Below are 26,601 nucleotides of genomic sequence, written 5' to 3'. Positions count from 1 at the left end.
CTGAGATCATTTTCGAAGGGGAGGATTGGTTAGTTAATTGTTCTCGATGGGATCTTGCACACAAATGGGAATTTCTGGCTGCAGGAATTGTCATTCCATGATCTTAGTGCTGTGGAAAAGGGACAGAACAAGAGAACTGGGTTAAAGTTTGCCCTTTGGAATTAAAGCCCTCCCAACCAAAAGTGAGATAAGAATTGACTTAGGTCTCATGGTTCCACTCTTGACTCTCCAGACTTTTCCATGTTCTCCCCAGTTGCCTTTTCACCCTGGAAATGCCTCTGCCTTTGTGCTCAGCTCCCTCCCAGTCATGAGCTCTGGTTCAGAACCTCCATTTTAGGAAGTGCCCAAATACAAATTATTTCTTGCCTCCACTCCTGGGTCTCTGAATTTTTCCTCTTTGCCCCTTTCTTCCATTAGAATGTAAGTCTCCCAAGGACAAAGACTGAATACTTAATACAGTGCCTGGCACATAAAAAGTCTCTCTCAATCTCTCTCTCTGTCTCTCTCTCTCTCCCTCCCATTCTCTCCCTTCCCCCTCCCTTCTCTCTCACTCTCTTTCTCCCTTTCTTTTTTTTAAATTTAATTTATTAATTTATAACATTTCTCCATGGTTATTAGGATTCATGTTCTATCCCCCCCCCTCCTTCCACCTCGTCCCATAGCCCACACACATCTCTCTCCCTCTTCCTCTCTCTCTCTCTTTCTGTTTCTCTCTCTCTCTCTGTTTCTCTCTCTCTCTCTCACTGTTTGTTATTTTCTTTTTGCCACAGAGGAGGGAACACATTTTAATTGTTAATAATGATATCTTGTATATGTACAATGCTTTTATGACTTTCCAAAGTTCTATTATATCTCTCGTTTGATTCATACAACAACACTGCTGTAGGGTTCAGATGCATGGGTTAAAGATCAGAGTCAAGAAATTAAATGACTTGACCAAAGTCATGAATCAGTTTAGTATATGAATTGGAACTAGCCCAATCCTGTGCTCTTTCCGTTATATCACTTTGCTTTGCCCATCAATGACTTGGCAAAGATTCTCAGCCCATCCTGATTGTTTGGGAACATATTAATTTTCCATTGATTGGTAGATGAGATGACTTTCATACATCCCTAAATCAATGCTATGTGACCTTATACATGTCACTTAACATCTTTGTATCAATGTTTTTAGGGGTCAGTGCAGTCTTGCTCCTCTTTCCCACAATCCTCAACTACTACAACCACCAGTATTGTTTCTTTCCTGTGTGTCCCAATCCAAATCTTCTCCATCATTCATCATGCAGCTAAAGTCCTACCTTCTCCACAAATCCTCCACTGACTTCCCACTTCAAAACTCCACTTCCACTAAACACCCTTTTGTCTAAATTCCAATTTGCATTTATAATCTATGCTACATCTCTTAGGGTTTGTGTGTGTGTGTGTGTGTGTGTGTGTGTGTGTGTGTGTGTGTGTTTTATGCTCTTTTCTGGCTTATTCTTTAGCTTTTTTATGTGTATGTGCATCTCTTTAGTCTTCACGTGGGTTATAAAGTCCTTGAGGATGGGGATCATATATTATTATACTTTAATTTTCCATAGACTTTAGTACATGAGTTCTTAATCGAAGGCCCACATCCAGAGATAGATTTCAGTGGTCTGTGAACTTGGATGCAGGAAGAAAACTGCATCTTTATTTTCATTCCCCTCTAAGGAAAATCTTAGCATTTTCATCAGTTGTGAATGTAGGCAACAGACATTCTTCTGAGAAGGGGTCCATAGGCTTCACTAGGCTTCCAAAGGGATCCACAACCTCCAAAATGGTTAAGACTCCCTGCCCCAGAAGATGTTTAGTAAACGCTGAATGATTAATTAGGGAAAGCTGATACTGCTAATGGCCGTAAAACTGTCTGTAATCAATTTAACCCAAAGGAAATAAATGAGCAGGCTGTTGGGGCATGCCTGCATCAAACGCTAATTTACTGAGACATAACATTTTATTTGCATAGTGTATATCCAGAAGAGGATTACCATATTTTCTTGAACTTTTGAAGATTCTTAGTGCTCACAGATTTTAATTTCTCTGGAACAAGACCTAAATTTCTTTCCCTTGAATTCTCCTTCCTAGTTTCTTTCTCCTTCTCCTACTTCCAATTGCAGTCTATCTCAAAACTCTTTTACTGACATCTTGTCTTCTTTCCATTTTATAAATTATTATTATTATTACTATTATTTAGGTTTTCTACATTATTGACTCACATTTGGTCAGAACCACCAATCTTTCTTTGTTTCTAAAGGGTCAACTCATCCTCTAATTGCTTCTCCACACACACACTTTGTCCCTGTTGGTGACAAGTTTCCTCTCATCCTTGAGGTCTTTATGTGAAAATCCACCAATATGGAGTGAGTGGGAGGGCATCATTGACTCAGAGTATTTCTCCTCACTACTATGTACATAATGAGCATTTTCAACACCAGATAGGGCATCTACAGCCAAAGGAAGGGCTTGGTTATGAATATCCCAGAGCAAAGATTGTCCATCAATCTCTTGTGTCATAGGAAGATGAAAATGGTGTTGATGGACTGTCAGGGTCCTAAGAAATCTGACTGGAAGGGTCATCTGACCTCTGCCATAGGCACACCTGAGAGAATAGGGAAAGATTTAGAAAGGGCTCTCAGAAATGCAACTATTGCTGACCATTTGTCTGGAATGCATTCATCTCTGCCAAACACTTCAATATTCCCTGCTCTGAAGACTTCAGGGAGCTTCCTCACAGCCCAGTCTAGCACTCAACTCATGGACAACACACAGGGACATCTATCTAGGGCAGTGATGGTGAACCTTTTAGAGACCGATTGCCCAAACTACAACCCTCATGCCTCATGTGAGCTCCATACCTTACCCCAGACAGGGGAGGGAGGAAGTGCTCCCATTGGGCTTCTAGGCAGAGGGGTGGGTAATGGGACAAATGTCCTCAGATGCACAGGGAGAGGGGGAAGGGAGCAGCCCCCTCTGGCATTCTTGCCATAGGTTTGCCAACACAGATCTAGGGTATGGCCAGAAACCACAATCTCTTACCCAGTTTACTCTCTCTTATTCCTTCCAAGGCAAACAGCCCTGCAATCACAGGAACCATCCTTATTAACAATAACCCAGACACTGAGCTTCTTCCCACTTTTATCTACTGCCTGAAGGCTTCCCTAATTTGGGAATGCTAGTGTGGCCCTCAGGGTTAGTGGCAGCAATAACTACCTTTCTGGCCTCTCAGTTCAACTCTCTTGGTTTCATTAGAGTAATAATATATTTCAGATCTTGATGAGTAAATATTCTGCTACCATTATGTTCGCATCTACCCACAGACCCTTTTCTAGTTCTTCCTCAGAAAGTGTTTAGTTTTGTTGGGAAGAGAAAGTGACTCTTCCCTCCAATCCCATTTATCTAGTGCTGAGTCTTCTAATCCCTTCAATGCTTCATCCCCAGGCAATGCTAAATCCAGGGCAGCTAATCCCCTTCTCTCACCCAGGTATAACCCTATTCATCATCCAAAGTGACCTAGTGTCTTAGGTTGAGTACCTACCACTATTGTGACGGTACCAGATCTGTACACAGTCCTCTTCCTCAAGGGCAGAGTGGATGCCATCATCTGGCTGGTTTCCATCCCAGAAGTTATAGTCATAGGATGTGCCATCTGTCCATTCAAACTGACCTTCCTGTTGTATACCCCCATTTAGAGGCAAAAGGAAAAAATGGAAAGCAAGAAGAACAACAATTTATTTATGACTCATGGCACAGATCTGAGCATTATTCACATCTCTTCCTACATTTTACTTTTTACTTTTTTAAACCCTTACCATCCATCTTAGAATCAATATTAAGTATTGGTTCCAAGGCAGAAGAGTGGTAAGGACTAGGCAGTTGGGATTAAGTGACTTGCCCAGGGTCACACAGCTTTGAAATCTCTGAAGTCACATTTGAACCCAGGACCTCCTTTCTCCAGGTCTGGCTCTATCCACTAAGCCATTTAGCTGCCATGTGCTTAAATTTTAGCAGGCAAAGGTGATGGTTAAGCAAGGCAGGAGACATATTTAGAATATGGAATTGTGAATGAGGGTTACTGAATTTAACTTGGCTGACTTCAGAAAGTACCAAGAGTTAAAATGAAGCAAATTTCAGTCCATTATTAGGAAGATAAAAACCAATTAGGACTACAAAGAGGGACCAAAAGAAAGGCTACATTGGAGAAAGCTATGATCACAAAATAATATGGACTGGTCATGTAGAGAAAGTGGAATAACCACTGGACAGTCCATGCACTCTGCTGATATCCTAAGATTGTCAAGAGAAATTGAGGAAGATACTCAGCACTTTGGTGGCTCCACTAAAATGGTCAACTTAAGGGTTTCTACCTCTACCTTTGATGGGAACACACAATTAGAAAGCTGGATGGAAAGAGTTCTGGATCTGGGATCAGGAAGATCTGAATTTAAATCATGCTTCCAATACTTGTCAGATGTTTGACCCTTGCTAAGTTACCTTATGTTTGCCTCAGTTTCCTTATCAGTAATGGGGATAATAATAGTGTCTACCCCTCCAGGGTTGTTTTGTTTTTTTTTTAATTAAAAAAATTTAAAAAACCCTTACCTTCTATCTTGGAATCAATATTGTGTATTGGTTCCAAGGCAGAAGAGTGGTAAGGGCAAGGCAGTGGGGGTTAAGTGACTTGCCCAGGGTCACATAGCTAGGAAGCCAAATTTAAACCTAGGATCTTCCGTCTCTAGGCCTGGCTCTCAAGTCACTGAGCCACCCAGCTGCCCCCATCCTCCAGGGTTGTTTTAATGATTTAAATGAGATATTTGTAAAACCCTTTGTAAGCCTTAAATTCTATATAAATGTTAGCTATTATTATAATAATATCATTATAGTAATGAGATATGATAAGATTCATTTGGATTGAGAGTAAGAAAGACAATTTCATGCAGTTAGAGTAGTCTGAAAATGGAATAGGTTGCTTTGGGAAGTCATGCACTCCTTGTCACTGAAAGTCTTTAAGCAGAAAGTGGATGGGAACTTTTCCGGGATACTATACAAGAATTTCAAGGTTTGAGTAGGGGTTGGGCTAAATGATCTCTAAAGATCTCTTTAAAGATCTCTGAGAGTCCCTAAGGATGCTCCCAACCTTAAAGTTTGACATTTCTATGGTTAGAGAAAGGTTTTAAGTCTATGCACTTCAACATAGTGCAACCCCAATCAAAGCGTATTGATATGGGACTCTCTCCTCATTGATGGAACTCTTTCCTCAATGATCTATGTTTGCATGAGGGGCAAAGTGGATTTGGTAGAGCAGCTTCATGAAGTCACAGGGCATTGATCTCTACCAATGAGGAAGGGTCCCATACCAATGGGCTTTGGGACTAGGGTTCCATTAGTAAATCCAAGATTAAGATTTTTCTTAAAAAGAACCATACCATTCCATCCATCCATCCATTCATTCACATCATCATATATATGTATATATACACATATGCATGTATCAATCTCTCTCTCTCTCTCTCTCTCTCTCTATATATATATATATATATACAAAATCAGACTTTCAATGAATATGTAGTTTCAGAAGATGAACTGCAACCCTTCTCACCTGTCTCCGGTCATGAAGTCCCATCCAGATGTCTGTTGGTATTCCTGGCACACAGCTGTTTACGAGATCATGCACAAAAACATTCTCCTCCCAGCTGAAGGAAAGGATAACAGAATTATACTATCGTTTTTCAGTTGATTGATCCATTGATTAACTTTTATTAAGTGCTTACTATGGACCAGGCACTCTGTGAAAGGACTCAAAGAAAAAGTAAAAACAGGTCCTGTCCTCAAGGAGCTTATATTCTAAAAAGAAGAGCAACCTATACAGAAATGGATACATATAGGATAAATACAGAGTAGATGGAATGTGGCCATAGAGGGAAGGCACTAGAAGTAGGGGTGGGGGGTGGGGGAAGAACTTTAGGAAGAGATGATTCTTGACTTAAGTCTTAAAGGAAGCCAGAATTTCTAGGGAATTTGCAACCTTTGAAATACTATATAAATTTGCCAGTTATTAATATTATTGTTATGATGATTATTAATGGTGTCCGTGGATAAGACAGCCTCCTTCCTTCTTCCTCTTATGAAAATAAGTATGCATTTTGTCTTTTCCTTCTATCTCTCACTTGAAAACCTGGCAAAGATCATATTCATTGCACCTTTTGCATAGCTATGATGGAAATAGCGCAGATCTGATTCTGTTGGTGAGATGGAGCTGTCTACTTATCCATAAGGATAAAATGGAAGTCCAAAGGACCAACATGCTTTTAAATAAATGAATAGGATGTGGTTCCTTCTTTGGCAGGGGGATGGTGTTTCAGTTTCACTTCAGAATTTTCCTGGTGCTGATAATATAAAAGGGCAATTGATCTCTAGGTACTGATTGTCATTCCCTGTGACTTGTAGTCTAAGAATGCTTAAGTGGGGGTTTTGGGGAGGGAAGGCACAGGATGTGTCGGGACCTTCATCTTAGGAAGCTCTCAGTGCCCTAAGGTGTAAATGATGAGAACCACTCCACTCCTCCAAGATTAGAGGCAGCTACAGAATTCTGTGTGACAGGAATGAAACCCCTTCACAACAGAGAAATCTGTATCCATTTATCCTAATTCATCAGAAGGAATAAATGTATGATCTTATACTTGGGCTAAAAAAGAAAGTTAAGATACAAGGATGGTTGGGGGGAGGCCTGGTAGAACACACTTTGTTAGAAGCAAAGGTTAGAAGTTGGGTAGTACAATGGATAGAGTACTGGACCCACAATCAGGACAGATCTGAGTTCAAATTTGGCTCAGAGATTTATTAGCTGTGATGTTGGGCATGTGACTTAACCTCTATCTTCCTCAGTTTCCTCAACTGTAAAATGAAGATGATAATAGCACTTGCCTCTCAGGGTTCAGCAAGGCAGGAATGGGATTCTAGAGTAGTGAATAGTATAGAGTTCAATTGATTCATTGAGAAGTCTGGATAGGGAGGGGAGGAGAATGTAACCAATGCAGAAGTGATGGCCTAGGAAAGAACTTGGGGTTGAAGAGAATGTAATTCATAGTGAGGATAAAAAAAATGAGTTGGGATTATAAGGCATAAGGAAACAGAATGATAAAATATTACAATAAAATAAATATATTTGAAGTTGGAATAAGTATAATGGAGTTGGAACATGTGTGTAATAATAAGACTGAGTTTATGATCATCTCTTATGTGACTGAGATGGAATGGAGGAGTATTGTCATAGTAACTGAGTAGATTGAGGAACTGGGAAGTTAAGGTATTTGACTAGCATACATACATACATACATACATATATATATGCATATATATATAGAGAGAGAGCACCTATATATATTTTTATTTACATATATAATATAAATATATAAAGTCTCCTAGCATGGCACTAGGAGTTGCAGTGGAAAGACTATTATTCAAGCACTGAATTTATTGAGGAAGAAAAGACTATATCCTAGGCACCAATAAATAATGGTCATCAGGATCTGGATTGGATGATAAATTTGTAGAGTATGAACCTCAGAAGAGGAGACATCAGTTAATGATGATGGTGAAGGAGAGTCTAGAAGTAGCAATAAAAGAAGCAAGAAATATTCTAACTCAATCACTCTTGATCAGTGACTCAGGGGATATGAAAAGTGTATCCAGCACTGGAAAGGCTATTAAAGAAAGTAGTGTTATTTGGAGGGAGCCAGGACTCAGAGAATGCCAGAAGACGGAAGGAACGAGAGAAGAAGAGGTTTGAAGTGAGAAGAAAGTTAATTTAAATTGTGGGATTTTAAATAAAATTGTAAATTATGGAACAGGCATTCCCTAGGACATAGTAGAAGAGTTGAGTAGATCTGGATTGAGACTTTAGAAAGACTTGAATGAGGGGAGGAGTAAAGGAATAGGTAATAAGGAATGGGAAATGGAGGGGTAGCATTGGCAGTCAAATGTTCAAAATCACTGGAATGGGGCAAATATAAGGGGTTGGTGCTAGTAATCAATGACACCATTGAGGAATGAGTCCATACAGAGCTACAGCCATTGGAGAGATCTATTGAGAAAGCCATGTGATCAGAATGCTTGAACCTTCCCTCAGGATCCAACCTCCGAGTGGGTGATGAGATGTCTTGTAAGATCGAGGAGTCTACTTCTCAACAGTTAAGAACAGGAGAATGTGTAGTCAAGAGGCTGCCATGGTGGCCAGGGATGGGGAGTCCTCATCTGACGAATACCCTGAGGTCTGGGGCGGGGGAAAGTTCTTGTTGTAAGATCAGCCAATCAACCTAGAAGGCTCTCTACTACCTGGATTTAGTGTTGGAGAAGAGCCTGGAAAGGACCAATGGAAGCTGGGTGGTAGTTTCATGTCCCAGGACAACTCCAAGTTGGAGAAAACCCTAAGGAAGGACTAACGGAAACCACAAGGCAGGTGGCAGCATCTTGTCTGTATGACCAGAAAAAAAGAGGTAGGCTACTAATATACAAGAGGAAAGGGTAACAGATAGAAAAAGCAAGTATTGCACCAGTTTTTAAATCAGAATATGTACACCATAAGATTTATTTTTTTTAACTTGGAAAGAACTGTAGAAGATAATCAAGGGTGAAATGAATAGAACCTAGAGAACATTACATACAGCTACAGCTTTAACATTTGAAGAACCTCCAAAGAATGACCTGAAAAGTGGAAACACAAAAGACATAATCTGTTTATTCAAATCTGTTAGCTGGATGATGCCTTCTATGGGGAGGAGAAAGGGGCTAATATACGTGGAAATAAATTTTTTTAATACATTTTCAAAAAAAAATTTTAAAGCCCTAATATCTTTTATATATATCCTTCTATATTAATTTTTATTTTTTACAGGGCTAGGCAATGGGGGTTAAGTGACTTGCCCAGGGTCACACAGCTAGGAAGTGTCCAAGGCCAGATTTGAACCTAGGACCTCCCATCTCTAGGTCTGGCTCTCAATCCACTGAGCCATTCAGCTGCCCCCTTCTTAATACATTTTTTAAAAAAAATCAGAGTATGTTGCATGATCTCCTATAGGGCATTTGGAGAGATATGGGCAAAGAATCCACAGACTTGACAAATAAAAAATTTGGATGGAACTACTAGTATTAATGAGATTAGAAGATCCGTTAAAGCATTAATACAATCCCTTCAAAGAAATCTAAATAATCTAACAAAAGTCATTGCTCTATGGTGGGGGTGTCTTGCATATGTGTGTGACTATACTCCAACTGTTACACTGACCCAGGTGGAACACACCTGTGCTAGGGACATCCCCAGTGCTCAGGCTTTTCAAGGGAATTAGAGAAGGAAAAATAGCTCACACCACCCCCTTATGCCATCTGCCATTGAAGGAACTGCTCCAGCAGTTAAGAGAATCTCCTTCTGTGAGGAAATCCAACATTATTTGTTTTGGAATAAATGGACCGAGCTAGAAGAAGACGTGGGGCAGTTAGGTGGCACAGCAGATAAAACACTCATCTTCCTGAGTTCAAATCGAGGATGAGACACTTACTGATTGTATGACCCCGGGCAAGTCACTTAACCCCGTTTGTCTCCATTTTTTCATTTGTAAAATGAGCCACAGAAGGAAATGGCAAACCACTCCAGTGACTTTGCCAAGAAAACCCCAAATGGGGCCATGAAGAGTCAAACACAACTCAAAAGGACTGAACAACAACAAAAGGAGAAGACCAACTCAAGACCAACTCAAGACCAACTCAAGATGAGGTAGTTGTGGTCTGATTACTGCCAGGGCATCCTGCAGTATTCTGTATCCTGTTCCTCTATGTAGCTGCAACCAGGATAAATACCTTAAGTTTCAGTAGTGTTTTAGTTCATCTTTGGTTTTACTAGAAGTTCTGATAGCTACAAAGAGAGGGTGAGCCCTACAGTTCTGTAACTCAGGGCTTGGCAAAGTAAGTAACTTCCAGGTCTGGAAACATCAACCTAAAATAGATCCGTGGCATTGGGTATGGCCTAGACCAAAGGTCTAATGGAATAGACCAGTGATGGGCAAACTTTTTAAAGGGGGGCCAAAGGAAAGGAAATGCTCATCTGATAATCTGTTTCTAAGGCAACTCTTTTGAAGTTTCATTTTATTGTATCCTACTCGTTGTATTCATCAGATGAAGAATAATGTTGCCTGGCAGGATAGAACATTTCAGGGGGCTGCATCTGGCCCATGGGCAGTAGTTTGCCCATCACTGGAATAGACCATATTCTATATTATATACGAGTGACACTTCTGATTTGATTACCTTTTATTCAGTTTGATTAAATGCATTATAAATTAATGCTCATGTGAGAGGTGAATCAATGAGGCACACCACCAAGGATGTAAGGATTAGGAATGGCTAAATAGGTGGGGATAAAGAACTGATCAATTAGATTGGAAGAAAAACAAATCCACACTCCCAGGTACTTTTCCACATGCCTTGCCAAACAACCCATGCAAGGGCAGAAATAAGGGCTGCCTGGTATCAGTCACTTTGACATACTGAAAGAGTGATGTTTAACGGTCCACATTTCACATCTCTAATGACCCAGTTGAAGTCTCAGTTCCACTTTATTGCCTTCTCTGATCAGTCTAGCACACACTGATTACTTCCTCTTTCAGATCGCCCAAACCACTTGTTATATACCTAGCATTTCATTATTCCATTTCTGTTTTGTGGTGTTTATTGTTTTATTTTTCTCCCCAACTAGACAGTAAACTCCTTGAGGGAGGAGAATGTGACTTTCCTGGATTATTTTCTGTCCATTCTGTAACACCTAGAAAAATGCTAGGCACAAATAAATACTTATTGAAAATAGACAAATAAATAAATAGATAGTTGAATTAATAAGCAAATGTATGAATGAATGAATAAATACATGGAGAGCTAAATAAATAAGTACTTATTGATTTCAACTGAATGTCTTTTTGCTTCTAATCTGACCTTTTCTATATACAGGTATACTCTTTCAATGATCTCATCAACTCCCTTATCATCTTTATGCAAAAGACTACCAGATGATATATATCTATATAAATTGTGTATGTATACACACACATATATATACATATATGTTTACATACATACATACATACATATATATATATATATATATATATATATATATATATAGAGAGAGAGAGAGAGAGAGAGAGAGAGAGAGAGAGAGAGCAACAGTGACTAGAGAGAGATCTATTGAGAGAGCCACATGATTAGACTGCTTAGGATTCTCCATGAGGACCCAATCTCCTGGTAGTTGATGATTTGTCCTGTGAAGGCTAAGAAGCCCACCTCTCAACAGGCAGAAGTAGGAGAAGGATGTGTGTACATATAGAGAAAATGTATAATATACATCATATGTGTATAGTCCTTTACCTGCATTGGTAAACCTATAGCATGCATGCTGGAGGAGGCCCCCTTTCACCTTTCCACGAGCCTGAGGACATTTCTCACCTCTGCCCATTTGCCCAACGGGAGCACTTTCTCTTCTCTGTCTGGGGTAAGGTGAGGGGCTCACATGCAGTGTGAGGGTTGCAGTTTGGGCACTTGGTCTCTTAAAGGTTCACCATCACTGCCCTAGACTCTCTCCATCTCCAATCCTACATTACCAAATTTATATGCTAAATAATCTACCTAGATATCCTAGAGGTAGGGAATGTCATTCAAATGAGAAAATGGCTGTAAAGCAATTTACAAACCTCAAGGTGATTTATAAATTCCAGTTATCGACAACATCATCACCATTAGTAGTATTATTCATTATCCTCTAGTCGCCAGGCTTCTCATCCAGAATGATGTCCCTTCTCTGAACCTTTAAGCACAATCCTGCTGAGTTCACTCAATGTTTATAGAACAACACAGGAGCATTTTGGCAAATGTTTAATGACTGGACTCTTCTAGGGGAAAAATGTATTCCCATATACTTTTTTTTATCTTAAAATTTTTTTTTTCAATTACATGTAGAAACAATTTTTGACAACTGTTTTCTGGCATTTCACAATTCAGTCTTCCCCCTCCACAACTTCTCAAGGCAATGAATAGTCCAATATAGGTTTTTACCAGTACTTTCAGGCAACATACTGCATGTATACTTTTAAAAAAACTTTTACCTTCCATCTTGGAGTTAATGCTGTGTATTGATTCCAGGGCAGAAGAGTAGTAAGGGCTAAGCAATGGGGTCAGGTGATTTGCTCAGGGTCACACATCTAGAAAGTGTCTGAGGCCAAATTCGAACCCAGGATCTTCTGTCTCTAGGCCTGGCTCTCTATCCACTGAGCCATCTACCTGGCTCCACATAAATACTTTTAAATTTAGTTTGCATTGTTAACACTATCTTAAGTCTGGTGGTGATGATGGTTGTTCATTTGTTTTCAGTCATACCTGACTCTTCATGACCCTTTTTGGGGTTTTCTTGGCAAAGATTCTGGAGTCGTTCGCCATTTCCTTCTCTAGCTCATTTAATAGATGAGGAAACTGAGGCAAAGAGGATTAAGTGTCTTGCTCAAGAGTCACACAGCTAGTAAGTGTGAAAATGAAATTAATAATGACTACACTAACCATTTGGACTTGCTTGAGCTTCTGTTTTTCCCCAGGAGTCTCTGATCCTATGGAACCCTGACACAACAACACTGTTTTGTGACAGTAATAAAGTGGCAACTGCCAACTGAACCAGGCAGCTGCCTTAGAAACTGCCACATAAAGCTATCTTTATCTCCACCAGGAGCAGCCTCAGGGGATTGCCAGATAAAGCAACCATTATGGTAAATAACCATTCCTATCTGCTCTGGAGAAGCCCCTGAGCCCTATTCCAAGAACTGACTGTTACACCCCTTCCCCTGATTTTGCAAGCCCCTGCAGCTGATGGGCTTCTGTCTCAGAAAGGAAGTGCTGCCATTTTGTTGAGAAGAATAAAGAGCCTGTGCTTCACTCTCTTGTTCCTGGTGTCTCTCTCACTCAGACTCCAATCCATTGGATCTGAAGTAGGAGCTGACATAAGTTTCAGAGGCCTAATTTGAATTTAGGAAGAATCTTCCTCATTCCAGGTCTAGTACTCTCTCTATCCACTGTGCCATCTAGCTGTCCCAGGTTAGAACAACTGACAAGTAATCTCACTCTAGTCTCACCCTTTCTTGAAGACCAGAAATCAAGTAAGCTGATTGTGTTCCAAAGGCAAGAAGCTGTGCCTTTGGATTTGTTCATTTATATCTTCAGTTATGAAGTTGATTTGAAATCCAGAATAGTCAGACAATTGATGAGCATTTATTTAACACCTACAACATGCTAAAATACAATCCCTGCCCTTGATAAGCTCACAATCTAGTGAGGCTTTGAGTTCCCTTTTCTGTGGGAAGCCAATAAGAGAACAGATAAAAATCTGAGACTCCTCTTTTGGCCCCTTTTGTGATCCTTATGATTTCTTGTTGAAAAGTATTGTGGCCTTATTGAAGAGCTTTAGGTTCCTAGCAGGCCGGAATTTAAAAGGTTAACACTCTCTCCCTTTGTATAGGAATGCAGCTGCCTGGTACAGCCAAGGCCAAAACCTTAGCAGGGGCAATTCAACCCTGAGAAAAATATTCCCTGACTTGGCTTTCTGATAAGAACCCAATGAAAATTCAGCGTTGGCCTTGTTCTATTCTGAAGTCAATGAGACCTTTTGTGTTTTTTATATGACATAATTTGTAACTTCTGCGCATCTGCAAAGTTTTGGGGGGGTTCTTTTGTGTAAAATGAGTCTTGAAATATAAATAATAAACTCCATGCTCCTGAAGACAGAGCTGGAAGCATGAGCTAAAAGACAACTCCCCATGTCCCTTTATTTCCTTATCAACTAAGCTGTCCTTATCAGATTATCAGAGATGATAAAAAGATCTCAAGACTTTTCTATACTCAACAAGACTTCTTTAATCCAGACATGGGTTGGGGGTGGGTGGGAATAGGAGACTAGGTGACTGGGTGGCTCAGTGGATTGAGAGACAGGCCTAGCTTGGGTTCAAATCTTGCCTCAGACACTTCCTGGCTGTGTCATCCTGGGCAAGTCACTTAACCCCTACTGTTTAGCCCTTGCCACTCTTCTGCCTTGGAACTAATACACAATATTGATTCTAAGACAAATGATAAGGATTATTTTTTAATCCAGATATGTTAAATAACCCTCTTCAGCTATCTCTGTTGGCATATCCCAAGACCTCCTTCTTCTTTAATGAAGATCCTTGAAATCTTCTGAATAATCTCTGGAAAGAAGATACTTTGATATCTATTGCAATGAGACCTTTACAGGAAAAATATCCATTGATGAAAGGAAGCTTCAGGCAATGTTTTGTTAAGAATGCTATTAATAAGGATCATTATTAGTGATACTTAGTAAAATCTTGTTTTATGGGCACTCAGCACATGTGAATTCAGGTAGATGCGACTGATAATGGGAAAAAAAAAGGTAGAATAATACGCACAATAAAAAATTGTAATTATACACTAAATCCATGCCATTTTCCAAGCTTTGCTATGGTTTCCCAGCAGTTCATCCAATCATGCTCATTCTCACTCTGAGAAGCGTTCCTGTGAGCCATTGCATTGTTTTGTATCTGATGGAGTTATCCCTTACAACAGTTGTGTCCCGTCAGAGCAATGCTTCTCTTTCTTTCACAGGGAACCAATGCTGTTTATTCTATATTATTCAAGTGTTTATTTGTCTTATTTTTTTAAGTATGATAGCTTTGTTCTTACAAAAAATACTCACCAAATAATGGGGTTCTCTATTATGTGTGATTTTCACCCGATGTGTGTCTCATAAATCAATATCCTACTGTAGTGCTTTTAGGTTTATAAAACACCTTATAAATGCTACCTGGTTTTTTAAAGCCCTTGCCTTTTGTCTTAGAGTCAATAATTAATATGGGTTCCAAGGCAGAAGAGCAGTAAGGGCTAAGAAAATGGGGGTTAAATGACTTGTTCAGGGTCACCCAGGTAGGAAATATTTGAGACCAGATTTGAACCCCCAAGTCCCCCTATCTCCAGTCCTGGCTCTCTCTCCATTGAGCCACCCAGCTGCCCCATTATCTCATTTGATCCACACAACAAGTAGTTGTCTACAGGAAGTAGAAGTTATTATTATCCCCGTCTTACCGATAAAGAAATAAGCTTAGGAAGCTTAAAGGACTTTAAACCAGGCTGACGTGTCTAGATGATCTAAATATCTGTCTTATGATGGCAAGAATGAATTTATTATTGAATTGCACTGGGTGTGATCTATTTTCCCTTTCAAAAGAGAAACCCACTTGGAAAACGTATCCCCTACTCATCCTCTCCAGACTATCACCCCTTCTAAAGTAGAAAAGGAGAATGCTATGGGCATGAGAGGTAGCACAAATTTCTGATAAGCTTACCTGTGAATGGAAGCCAATTTGGCTGACTTTGTTCCTATGGAGAACTCTGCACAGTAAAGGTCAGCCTCAGCCCATGTCTTATTAAGAGGGAAAAATCTGTAGCAGTAACCTTCATACTCCATCCAGAACAGGGGGCATGGATAGGGTTGAATCATCTCTGGCATGGCTTGAAGAAAAAGAAAATCAGAAGAAATTTGGAAATGTGAGAGCTATTTCTTTTCCTCTGCAATGAAAAAATTAAAGAAATTAGACGTTGCTGAAGATATTATGTATGTATCTGTTTACATAATAATAGGTAACAGTGCCTACTATATGCCAGGCATTGTGCTAAGCACTTTACAAGTATCTGTTTTGATCCTTGTAACAACTCTGGGACGTAGGTGCTTTATTATATCCATTTTACACAAAAGGAAACTGAGGCATATTAAGGTTAAGTGACTTGCCCATGGTCACACAGCTAGTAAGTATATATCTGAGGGTACATTTGATCTCAGGTCATCCTGACTCTGGACCTAGAATTCAATCCATTGAACCACCTAGCTGCCTCCTATCACAAAGTTAATATACTCAAACTTGATGAACTGAGACCAATAAATGCTTTTTCCACTACATCCCTAGAGAGATTATTCAATGAGAGGACTTCTGAGAAGGAACTGTCCTGTTCCTGTGGAGAGTAAGGACTGTCCTAACTTCTTGGAGCCAGGAGAACTTTTCTTTCTTTTTTAAAAATACATTTTTAAAAAATTATTTTTCCAATTGGAAAATGAGGGGATGCCCTTCAATAGGAGAAGGGCTAAACAAATTGTGGTATCTGCTGGTGATGGAATACTATTGTGCTAAAAGGAATAATGAACTGGAGGAATTCCATGTGAACTGGAAAGACCTCCAGGAACTGATGCAGAGTGAACGGAGCAGAGTCAGAAGAACATTGTACACAGAGACTGATACACTGTGGTACAATCAAATGTAATGGACTTCTGTACTAGCAGCAATGCAATGATCCAGGACAATTCTGAGGGACTTATGGGAAAGAATGCTATCCACATCCAAAGAAAGAACTGTGGGAGTAGAAACACAGAAGAAAAGCAACTGCCTGATCACATGAGTTGATGGGGATATTATTGGGAATGCAGACTATAAACCAGTGATTCTCAAAGTGGGCGCTACTGTCCCCTGGTGGATGCTGCAGCAATCCAGGAGAGCAGTGATGGCCACAGGTGCATTTATCTTTTCTATTAATTGCTATTAAAATTTTTAAAAATTAATTTCCAGGGGGCTAAGTAATATTTTTTTCTGGAAAGGGGGTGGTAGGCCAAAAAAGTTTGGGAACCACTGCAACAATCACCTCAGTGTAAATATCAATAATATGGAAAAAGGTCTTGATCAATGACACATGTAAAACCTAGTGGAATTGTGCATTGGCTATGGGAGGGGGCTGGGAGAAGGAGAGGGAAAGAACATGAATTGTGTAACCATGGAAAAGTTTTATTAATTGATCAATAAAAAAGATTTAAAAAATATTTTTCCATGCTTACATTCATTTTCTTTCCCTCCCCTCTCTCCTCCCCTCCTCCCAGAGCCAACAAGCAATGCCACTGGGTTGTACAAATATTGTCATTTGATACCCATTTCCATATTATTCATTTTTGCTATAAAGCAATCTTTTAAAGCCTAAACCCCAAATCAATACCCATATATACATGTGATAAGTGATGTCATATATTTTTCTTTTGCATTTCTGTTCCCGTAATTCTTTCTCTCAATGTGGTTAGCATTCTTTCCCATAAGTCCTTCAGGAGTGCAGAAGAACTATCCAATATGAAATGTGGAAAATAAGACATCTGAGATGTGATCTCCCTTCTTACTTTCTTTGGGCACCTTTCCTAACTTCCTTTCATTAATTTGATTTGCTTCATGGAGCAAGGGATGCCTGTGAATATCTATGGTTAAATATGCCAGAAAAGTAAGGCCATAACAGGTCAGCACTCAATTATTCGTTTTTCCTCATCCAGAGTAGTCAAGACTCTTTAATTGAGAGAGCACAGAGTTGCAAAAGAGCCACTTGAGCCCCTAGCAATGATAAATTAGTTCCAATTTGGCAATTATTTATCCTTCTCTTTATCTTTCTGATATTTTTAGTACTAGATCCTAGACTGATTTTAGCCTAGTGCATTCTTTTCATCTATAGCCAATCCCATGAGGTTCACTATGAAAGAGATTCCATAATCTCTGATCATGTCATTCTTCTACCCCCAAAATTTCAGTCATTCTCCATTGCCTACTAAATGAGGTATAAATTCCTAATCCTGATATTCAAGACCCATCATAGTATTTTTTTTCTCCAAACTACCCTTCCAGCCTAGTTTTCTATTGCTTACTCTTCACATCATTTATGTTCCTGCCAAACAGGACTACTCTCAGGCCTTAGTTCTTGTTCTATCCCTTCCCACCTCCATGCCTTTGTTCATGCTGTCCCCATGCTTCAGTGAAGCCTCTGAAGCTCCTGTCTCCATCTGCTGAATTCAGTTCCTTACTTCTTTCACAACCTGATTCATGTGCCATTGCCTCCTTGGGCCTTGAGCCATCCTATTTCTCAAGATGAAAAGAATTCCTTCTTACCATGGATGATCGGAATTTTGGCCTCTTTCAAATCACCTTCTTCTCCCTGTATTTTATAGCTATTTGAGTGTATAAAATATAACTTCCTTGAGGCTATAGTCTGTATCCTATTCATGTTTGTGTCTAGCATAGTATTTGGCACATAGCAGTAATTTTATAAGTGTATGTAGGCTGGAATTTGTTATTGATTCTCAGATTGGTAGCTACCTAGCTATTTTTAATATACATTTATTTTATTTTTTAAAACTCATTTTGATAGGATGGCACAAGGGATCACACCTTTGCCATGGCTTCTAGGAGGGGTGATTCTACAGAACAGAGGGAATCACTGAAACAGAAAAACTGCTGGAATGAGCACACACACACAGACAAATAATCTTCTCCTGTTACAAGTGGTTAGTAAAATACCCAAGGAATATCCTGCTTTCTTGGGCAAGGGAAAGGGACAATATGAGAAAGGAAGAGAGCACCAGAGAAAATGGAAGAGGGGAATGTAGGGAGAACTGATGCTGTCCCTTCAACACCTTTATAAAGAGAACTCCTACATTCAGAAACAATATCAAAGTATAAATAAGGCAAACATTAACAAAAGACATATGCTTATATATATGTATGTATAGATAGATAGATAGATGAATGGAAAGATAGATAGAAGAATGGATAGACATACATACATACATACTGACAGACAGATAGATAGATAGAAGAATGGACAGACAGATAGATACAGACAGATACATAGATGGATGGATGGAAGAATTGTTGGATAGCTAGGCGGACAGGTAGATAGACAGAAAAATAGACAGACAGACAGATACATAGATAGATGGACTGGATGGATTGTTGTTCAATCATTTCAGGCATGTCCAATTCTTCCTGACCCTATATGAAGTTTTCTTGGTAAAGATACTAGAGTGGTTTGCCATTTCCTTCTCCAATCCATTTTATGGATAAGGACTCTGAGGCAAATTGGATTAAGTAACTTGCCCAGGGTCAGACAGCTAATAAGTATCTGAGGTCAGATTTTTTTTTTTAATTTTAAACCCTTAACTTCTGTGTATTGACTTATAGGTGGAAGATTGGTAAGGGTAGGCAATGGGGGTCAAGTGACTTGCCCAGGGTCACACAGCTGGGAAGTGTCTGAGGCCGGATTTGAACCTAGGACCTCCCGTCTCTAGGCCTGGCTCTCAGTCCACTGAGCTACCCAGCTGCCCCCCTGAGGTCAGATTTTAACTCAGGAAAATGAGTCTTCTTGCCTTCAGGTGTGGCACCATCTAGCTGCCTTCCAGAAACATCAAAAAGATAATTATTGCCCTCAAACATAGATCTCAATTGGAGAAGACAAGGAAGGATGGTGTAACCACTTGGCATAGTATGGAAATGACTAAAAGTGGTTAGAGTGCCTGGGCTCTTCTGTTGACTCAAAATAAATAAAAAACTCAAAGAGTCAAAGGACTCAAGGATAAAGTCCAGGGTTGTTTGTTTGGGGGAAGAAGGCAGAGGTTGATTATAATAAAAGGAAATACCCTTCCATAGGCTTTATTGCTTTATTACAATAATCCCTTCCTCTTTGGGAATGAACTTAAGGAAAGCAGAGTACATTTTATAGGAAATAGAAATATTCATCTATTTTTCTAATTCTAGTATCAGAAGAAAAATATTCCCATTCCTCTTTCTCAAGATATGTTTTGGGGGCCATAGTGGAAAGAGCAATGAACTTGAGCTAGACTAAATCTCTAAAATCTCTTCTAATTCTTAACATTTTGGGAGTCAGAAGATATGGGTTTTCAATGACCTAGGGCCAGTTCTTAGTCTCTCTTTTGTTTAGGCTGTACATATTTTATCACATAACACATATTTCCACTTGGGTCTTGTTGTGAAATAAGGCATTCCTTACATTGGAGAAAAAATTCATGAAGTAAATAAAGTGAAGAATGATATGTTTCAATTCACATTTGGACTCCATCTGTTCCTTCTAAGATGGTGGATATACTCAGTCTTTTTAAGTCTAGGTCTCATATGATCATAGATTTAAAACTTAAAAGGAGGGGGCAGCTGGGTAGCTCAGTGGATTGAGAGCCAGGCCTAGAGACGGGAGGTCCTAGGTTCAAATCCGGCCTCAGCCACTTCCCAGCTGTGTGACCCTGGGCAAGTCACTTGACCCCCATTGCCCACCCTTACCACTCTTCCACCTATGAGACAATACACCGAAGTACAAGGGTTTAAAAAAAAAAACCTAAAAGGAGGTTAAGTGGCTTGCCAGGATTTACATTTAGATCTCCTTGACTCCAACTCCAGGGCTCTTCCCTTTGCACTGCCTTTTGGCTTCAGAAGTCAAAGTGAGAGGTGATGAGAGTTTGCACGAAGGCAGTGGCTATGTGAGTGGAAAGAAGGATGTGGATATGAGAGATGGAGAAGTAGAAATAACACATTAGACTAGCAGATGCCCCAGATTCCCAATTCTTATTTTCAGTGGCTTGAACCAAACATCTCCTAAGGCTCTCTCTCAGTCTGAAAGAGACCTTTGGGCCCATCTAATCCAACCTCTGCATTTTACAGACAGGGAAACTGAGGTCCAAAACAATGAAATTATTTGCCCAGTGTCACATTGATTAGAACTAGGTCATGCAGATTTGAAACTAGGTCCTCTGACTCCAAAATTATTCATTCTTTCTGCTTAACTAGAACAACTGTGAACTTCTCCAAAAGACTATTAGCTCTTTGAAAGCAGGAACTGTCTTTTACTTTCTTTGTACTACATGTACTTAGCACAGTGCCTGGCACATAGTAGGTGCTTAATAAATGCTTATTAAGTGACATCTGAATTAAAGGGGGTAACTATACTGATGGGGAAGCTAGGTGGTACAATGGATAGAGTGTGGAAGACTCATCTTCATGAGTTCAAGCTTGATCTCAGACACATACTAGCTGTGTGATCTTGGGCAAGTCACTTAACCTGGTTTGTCTCAGTTTCCACATCTATAATATGAACTGGAGGAGGAAATGGCAAACCACCCCAGTACCTTTGGCAAGAAAACCCAAAATGGGGTGAAAAAAAGTGGGACATGACTGAAAAACAACTAAACAAAACCATATTGACCTCACTGGCAGGCTCTGGGCAGAGGTTGAATTTGAATTGTCCCCTAAGTCTCAGTAGCAGTGGCTGGGAAGGAATCTCTTTCTTCTGGACAGGGGTTTAAGGGAGATTGCTGGCTGTAAGTGGAGTTGCCTTCTCTTAAATCCAGATCATTGGGAGAATCAAATGAGCCCTTTGGAAATCATGAAGCAATACTTAGAGGCAAATACATTATTAAGCGATGGCTGGTTTTCCTGCCATGTTTATAAAAGGGGAGCCATACTCTGTGGCCTTTGGCCAGATGTCCTGCATTGAGTCACCCACAGATTTCACCTGTTGCATTTGAATTCAATGTTTGGAAAGCTTTGGACTTCTTCTGATCAGGGTGGGGAGTGAGGTGGTCATCCAGAGTGGGGAGAAGAAAGAAAAGGTGAGAGTCTGTTGTTCAGTTTGTTTTTGTTTTTAAGAAAAGAATGTCAGCTTCCCACTCTGTCTAGCTGCTTGCTACAGAAGGCCAAATACTGCCTCAGGAACTTTGAGCTGCTGCATCCCACTGAGATCAGTCACAGGAATAAAAGGGAAAAGAAGGTGGCAGGAGCAGATTCAATTTCAATAGTTGTTCCTGCCCTGCTGGGACTCCTTTCTCCAGCGGGCTGTGGATGGATGTTATAGCTGAGTCATAAGACCCCGGTCACTCAGAAGCACTAAATGGGAAAGAGTCTCTTTGTCTCCTGGGCAGGGGGATGGGGAGGCTGGTGGCCTCTAGGCGGACCTGAATTCCCCCCAATACTACTCTGTTCCCTTATTTTCTTATACACGGATGGTGGCTAGAGAGTCAGCCTTGAAATGAGGAACACTTGGATTCTAGTCTGGCTTCTGACACATATTGGCTCCATGCCCCTGGCCGTGTCAAAACCTCTTAGGAGTATAGGCAACTCTTAAAAGTAGAAATTGCAGAGATGTTGACTTGTATTTGTAAAAGGAGTTTCTTCACTCTGGAGTTCTCTATATCATTTAAATCACAGGTCCAGTTCCTAATCCCATCCATATATTTCCCAGGGAAAGAAAGAAGGAAGGAAGGAAGGAAAGAGGGAGGGAGGGAGGAAGGGAGGAAGGGAGGAAGGGAGGAAAGGGAGAAAGGGAGGAAGGAAGGAAGTGAAGAAGGGAAGGAAGGAAGGAAAGAAGGAAGGAGGGAAGGGAAGAAAGAAGGAGGGAGGGAAGGGAGAAATGGAGGGAGGAGGGAAGGAAGGAAGGAGGGAGGGAGGGAAAGAAGAAAGGGAGGGAGAAAGGAAAGAAGGAAGGAGGGAAGGGAAGAAAGAAGGAGGGAGGGAAGGGAGAAATGGAGGGAGGAGGGAAGGAAGGAAGGAGGGAGGGAGGGAAAGAAGAAAGGGAGGGAGAAAGGAAAGAAGGAAGGAGGGAAGGGAAGAAAGAAGGAGGGAGGGAAGGGAGAAATGGAGGGAGGAGGGAAGGAAGGAAGGAGGGAGGGAGGGAAAGAAGAAAGGGAGGGAGAAAGGAAAGAAGGAAGGAGGGAAGGGAAGAAAGAAGGAGGGAGGGAAGGGAGAAATGGAGGGAGGAGGGAAGGAAGGAAGGAGGGAGGGAGGGAAAGAAGAAAGGGAGGGAGAAAGGAAAGAAGGAAGGAGGGAAGGGAAGAAAGAAGGAGGGAGGGANGGAAGGGAGGGAGGGAGGGAGGAAGGAGGGAAGGGAAAAAAGAAGGAAGGAGGGAAGGGAGAAATGGAGGGAGGAGGGAAGGAAGGAAGGAAGGAAAAGAAAGAAAAAGAGAATGGAAGGAAGGAAGAAGAAAGAGAAACAAGCATTTTTAAAGTGATTATTCTGTGCCAGGCACTGTGCTAAGTGTTTTACAAATAGTATCTCATTTGATCCTTCTCACAATCTTGTAAGATAGGTGCTATTACCATCTTCATTTTACAGCTGAGGAAACTAAGGTAAATTAGAAGTAACTTTCCTAAAATCACATAGCTAATAAGTGTCTGAGACAGAATTTAAACTCAGGTCTTCTGGGCCCACTGCTTTATTTATAGTATCACTTGGCTGCTTTCATCTCAGAGGGCATAAATACTTAAACTTTGGGCATTCTAAGGACTACTTCCTGCCCCTAGCTGTAGACAAGAAGAGAAAACCAGGGTCAGTCTTCTCCCAGAGATAAAGAATATTTGGTGGCTCCATCTGTCTCTGCTGCCGTGGAGATTCCCCAAAGACACTGGGATAAGAGAGTGATGGAATTCAGCTTTAAAAGAGTCCCTGAACAGCAGCCTGTTGCCCTTCCTTTGTTGAATTTTTTCCTCTAGGGAATCTGCACAGCCAGGAATCTTCTGGGCTTTCTAAGACTGGGCAGATCTGAAATACTGTCAAACTTATCATGTTCTTTTTTGTTCTTCTTGGTTCTCACAACAAATTCTCCAAACTCTCATTCATTCAACCATCAAACGTTTGTTAAATACGTACTAGACATTGTGCATTGTAATAGATTTTGTTTAGTCATTTCAGTTGTGTCCAACTTTTCATGACTCCATTTGGGGTTTCCTTAGCAAAGATACTGGAATGGTTTGCCCTTTGCTTCTTCAGCTTATTTGACAGATGAAGAAACTGAAGCAAATGGGGTTAACTGACTTGCCCAGAGTCCAACAACTAGTAAAATATCTGAAGCCAGATTTTAACTCAAGTCTTTCTGACTACAGGTCGCACTGCTTTCTACTAGGGGAGATCATCCTTCTAGGAATTAGATGGTCTCCAAGAGTTGTTGTGGTTGAAGAGTTCATTATCTTATAGTTAACCCAAGTGAAAAATTTCTTGGAACTTAGCCAGGCTATTCTTCAGATCAGATATACCCTTACTTTAAACCTGTCTGCCTACCTGGGCCAACTAGGTGATACAATGGATAGAGTATTAGGTATAAAGTGATGGAATCCATGAATTTGAAAATTGATTAATCTCAGTTTCTTCAACTGTAAAGTGAGGAAAAGAACTGCACTTACCTCACAGGATTGTTGTGAGCTGTGTGACCCTGGAAGAGTCATTTTGCCTCAGTTTCCACAACTGCAAAAATAGGGGTAATAATATCACCTACCTTACAATAAATATTTTTTAACCCTTGCTTTCTGTCTTAGAAACAATTCTAATACAGAAGGGAAAGAGATAGGCTATTGGGGCTGTGTAATTAGAATTTTGCACCCCAGGACTCCATTTCCCAGAACCCCACTTTCATCCTTACTACATCCTTATGTTTTGGAGATAAAGTTTCTATAACTCCACCCTCTCATTCTCTCTTTTTTCCAGAACATGGTCGGGAAAAACTGCTCTTTACTCAGGCTTTACTTTTCCTCTATTTCAAGTGATTATTAATAAATCTTATAAAATTTGATACTTGGAGTTATTGGATATTAATTTTAATCTTACAGGGCTAAGTGACTTGCCCAGGGTCACACAGTTGGGCAGTGGTAATAATATTTATAGAAAAACATATAGTAGGTACTATATAAATGCTTGTTCCTCTCCTTTTTCCAGCTTGTTATTACCTGGCCCTCTGCACCATAGACTTTAGGAACCCAGATTTATTATGTATCAAAAAAATATAAAAGAATATTTAAATATTATGTTATATATAATATAGAAATATGTAATTATCCATAATTAAATATATTACATATATGAAAATATATAAGATAATATGTAGATATATAAATATTTAATTATATATAAAATAATAGTTTGATGAGGCATAATTTTTTTGTTTGATTTTAATAATATCTGCCATGAATCCTTTTCCAAAGAATGGATGGTAAGACCAACAAACAGATGCTTTTAAAAGATCTATAATTTTATCTGTGGAGTGAATGGCTAACAAGGAAACTCTATTAATGCAGAAATTTATCATCTGAGAGTTAAGGACACTGAGAAGTTCAGTGATATACCCAGGGTCACACAGCTAATATGAATCAGAAGTAGGTCTTGAGTTCACATCTGTTTGAGGGCATCTCAATATGCCATATTGCCTTGCTAAACCATAAGAAATAATAAGAAATGTCATATTTGTGGGCAAGTAGGGGGTGCAGTGGATAGAGTACTGGACTTGGAGTCAGGAAGACTCATCTTGAATTCAAATCTAGCCGTAGACACTCTCTAGTTATGTGACCCTGGGCAAGTCACTTAACCCTGTTTGTTTTAGAACTTGTATATAGACAAATGTTTTACTTTAAAGGGAATAAAAGTCATACCTATATATATTTCTAAAAATCCTTACTTTCCACCTTAGAATCAGTACTATGTATTGGTTCTAGGGCAGAAGGATTGTAAGGGTAGGCAATGGGGGTTAAGTGATCTGCCTAAAGTCACACATCTGGGAAGTGTCAAATTTGAACTCAGAACCTCCCATCTCCAGGCCTGACTCTCAATCCACTGAGCCACCTAGTTGTCCCCTCTATGTAGTGTTTTAAGGTGTGCAAAATACTTTCTTTTTCTACAACAATCCTAATAAGGTAGCTAATACAAGTTTTATCATCCTCATTTTGCAGATAAGGGCAATGAAGTTTGGAACCCATCTTTCCTGATGCAAGTCTAGTATTCTTTCCACGAACCCACATTATTTTTTCATTTGAAATGTCTTGCTACTCCAAACTGTGAAGTAAGAGTTAAATAAACCTGCCACGGAGCATCAGCTTGCTCGAAAACTCTCTCCTCAGGAAGCCCGGCAACCCTCAATACCCGGGAACATCTGGCAATGCTCCCTCAGTCCTCGAGATCTTCCCGCCCTGCCATCACCCTACAAAATCAAAAGTGGCACCCTCCCGACACCTCCTGGGTTTAGATGTCTCAGTCCTTCATTCATTCAGTTTACACCTCGGCCGCTGGCATCTGGAACATGCCACCCCGCTCCAGGACCGGGCTGACCTGTGGCCAGAATAATCCCTAGGAAAGGGGGCTGTCACAGGGCTGAGCAAGTCCAGCCCCGACTCCAGCTTGAAGAGTCACGGAGAGTGAAGCGGAGCGCTCTCTGAAGCCAGAGCTCAGCCTGATCTCATTTCCATCCATCTGACCTTTGCAAAATGTCCTGAAAGGAAGAGTCCCTGTTCACACTCACCTGGGCTGATTTTAATATCAGTCTGTGGAAACGCTCGGATAGAGAGGAAAAGCAAGGACACGGCGGTGGCCCACAGCTCCCACCTCGCCATCTTTCCTGACCCTGGAGAAAGGAGTGTTGCCAGATTGGAAGAGAGGCCAGTTTAGTAGCAGACCCTTCTTAAAGGACCCCTGCTCGGACCTCAGGCTGAGCCCGCTGGCCGGACAACAGCCCCTCTCCCTCCCTCCCTCCCTCCCTCCCTCTCTCCCTCTCTCCCCTCCCTTCTTTGAAACTGCAACCTGTCAGAGTGACAAGTTGGGGAGACTGGGGGAAGGGAAGAGAGAGGGAGAGATGGGGAACAAATGGTGCAGTGTGTGAGTGTGTATCTGCCCCGG

At 40.5% G+C, this 26,601-nt stretch overlaps 1 protein-coding gene across 1 annotated transcript; it reads right to left on the bottom strand.

Moving 5' to 3' along the window:
* Positions 1–29: 29 nt before the first annotated feature.
* CLEC19A (C-type lectin domain containing 19A) lies at positions 30–26,318 on the bottom strand. Its single transcript, XM_044679077.1, has 7 exons — positions 26,184–26,318; positions 25,985–26,037; positions 20,317–20,381; positions 15,438–15,603; positions 5,618–5,711; positions 3,557–3,689; positions 30–109 (listed from the first exon to the last, which is right to left on the bottom strand). Exons 1-7 carry the CDS (start codon positions 26,316–26,318, stop codon positions 30–32), a joined length of 726 nt encoding a protein of 241 aa, XP_044535012.1.
* Positions 26,319–26,601: the final 283 nt, after the last annotated feature.

This window comes from Gracilinanus agilis, chromosome 1, assembly GCF_016433145.1.
Source record: "Gracilinanus agilis isolate LMUSP501 chromosome 1, AgileGrace, whole genome shotgun sequence".
Lineage (NCBI taxonomy): Eukaryota > Metazoa > Chordata > Mammalia > Didelphimorphia > Didelphidae > Gracilinanus > Gracilinanus agilis.
Note: the sequence above shows the minus strand (reverse complement) of the source record. Positions and strands in the feature narration are given on the sequence as shown.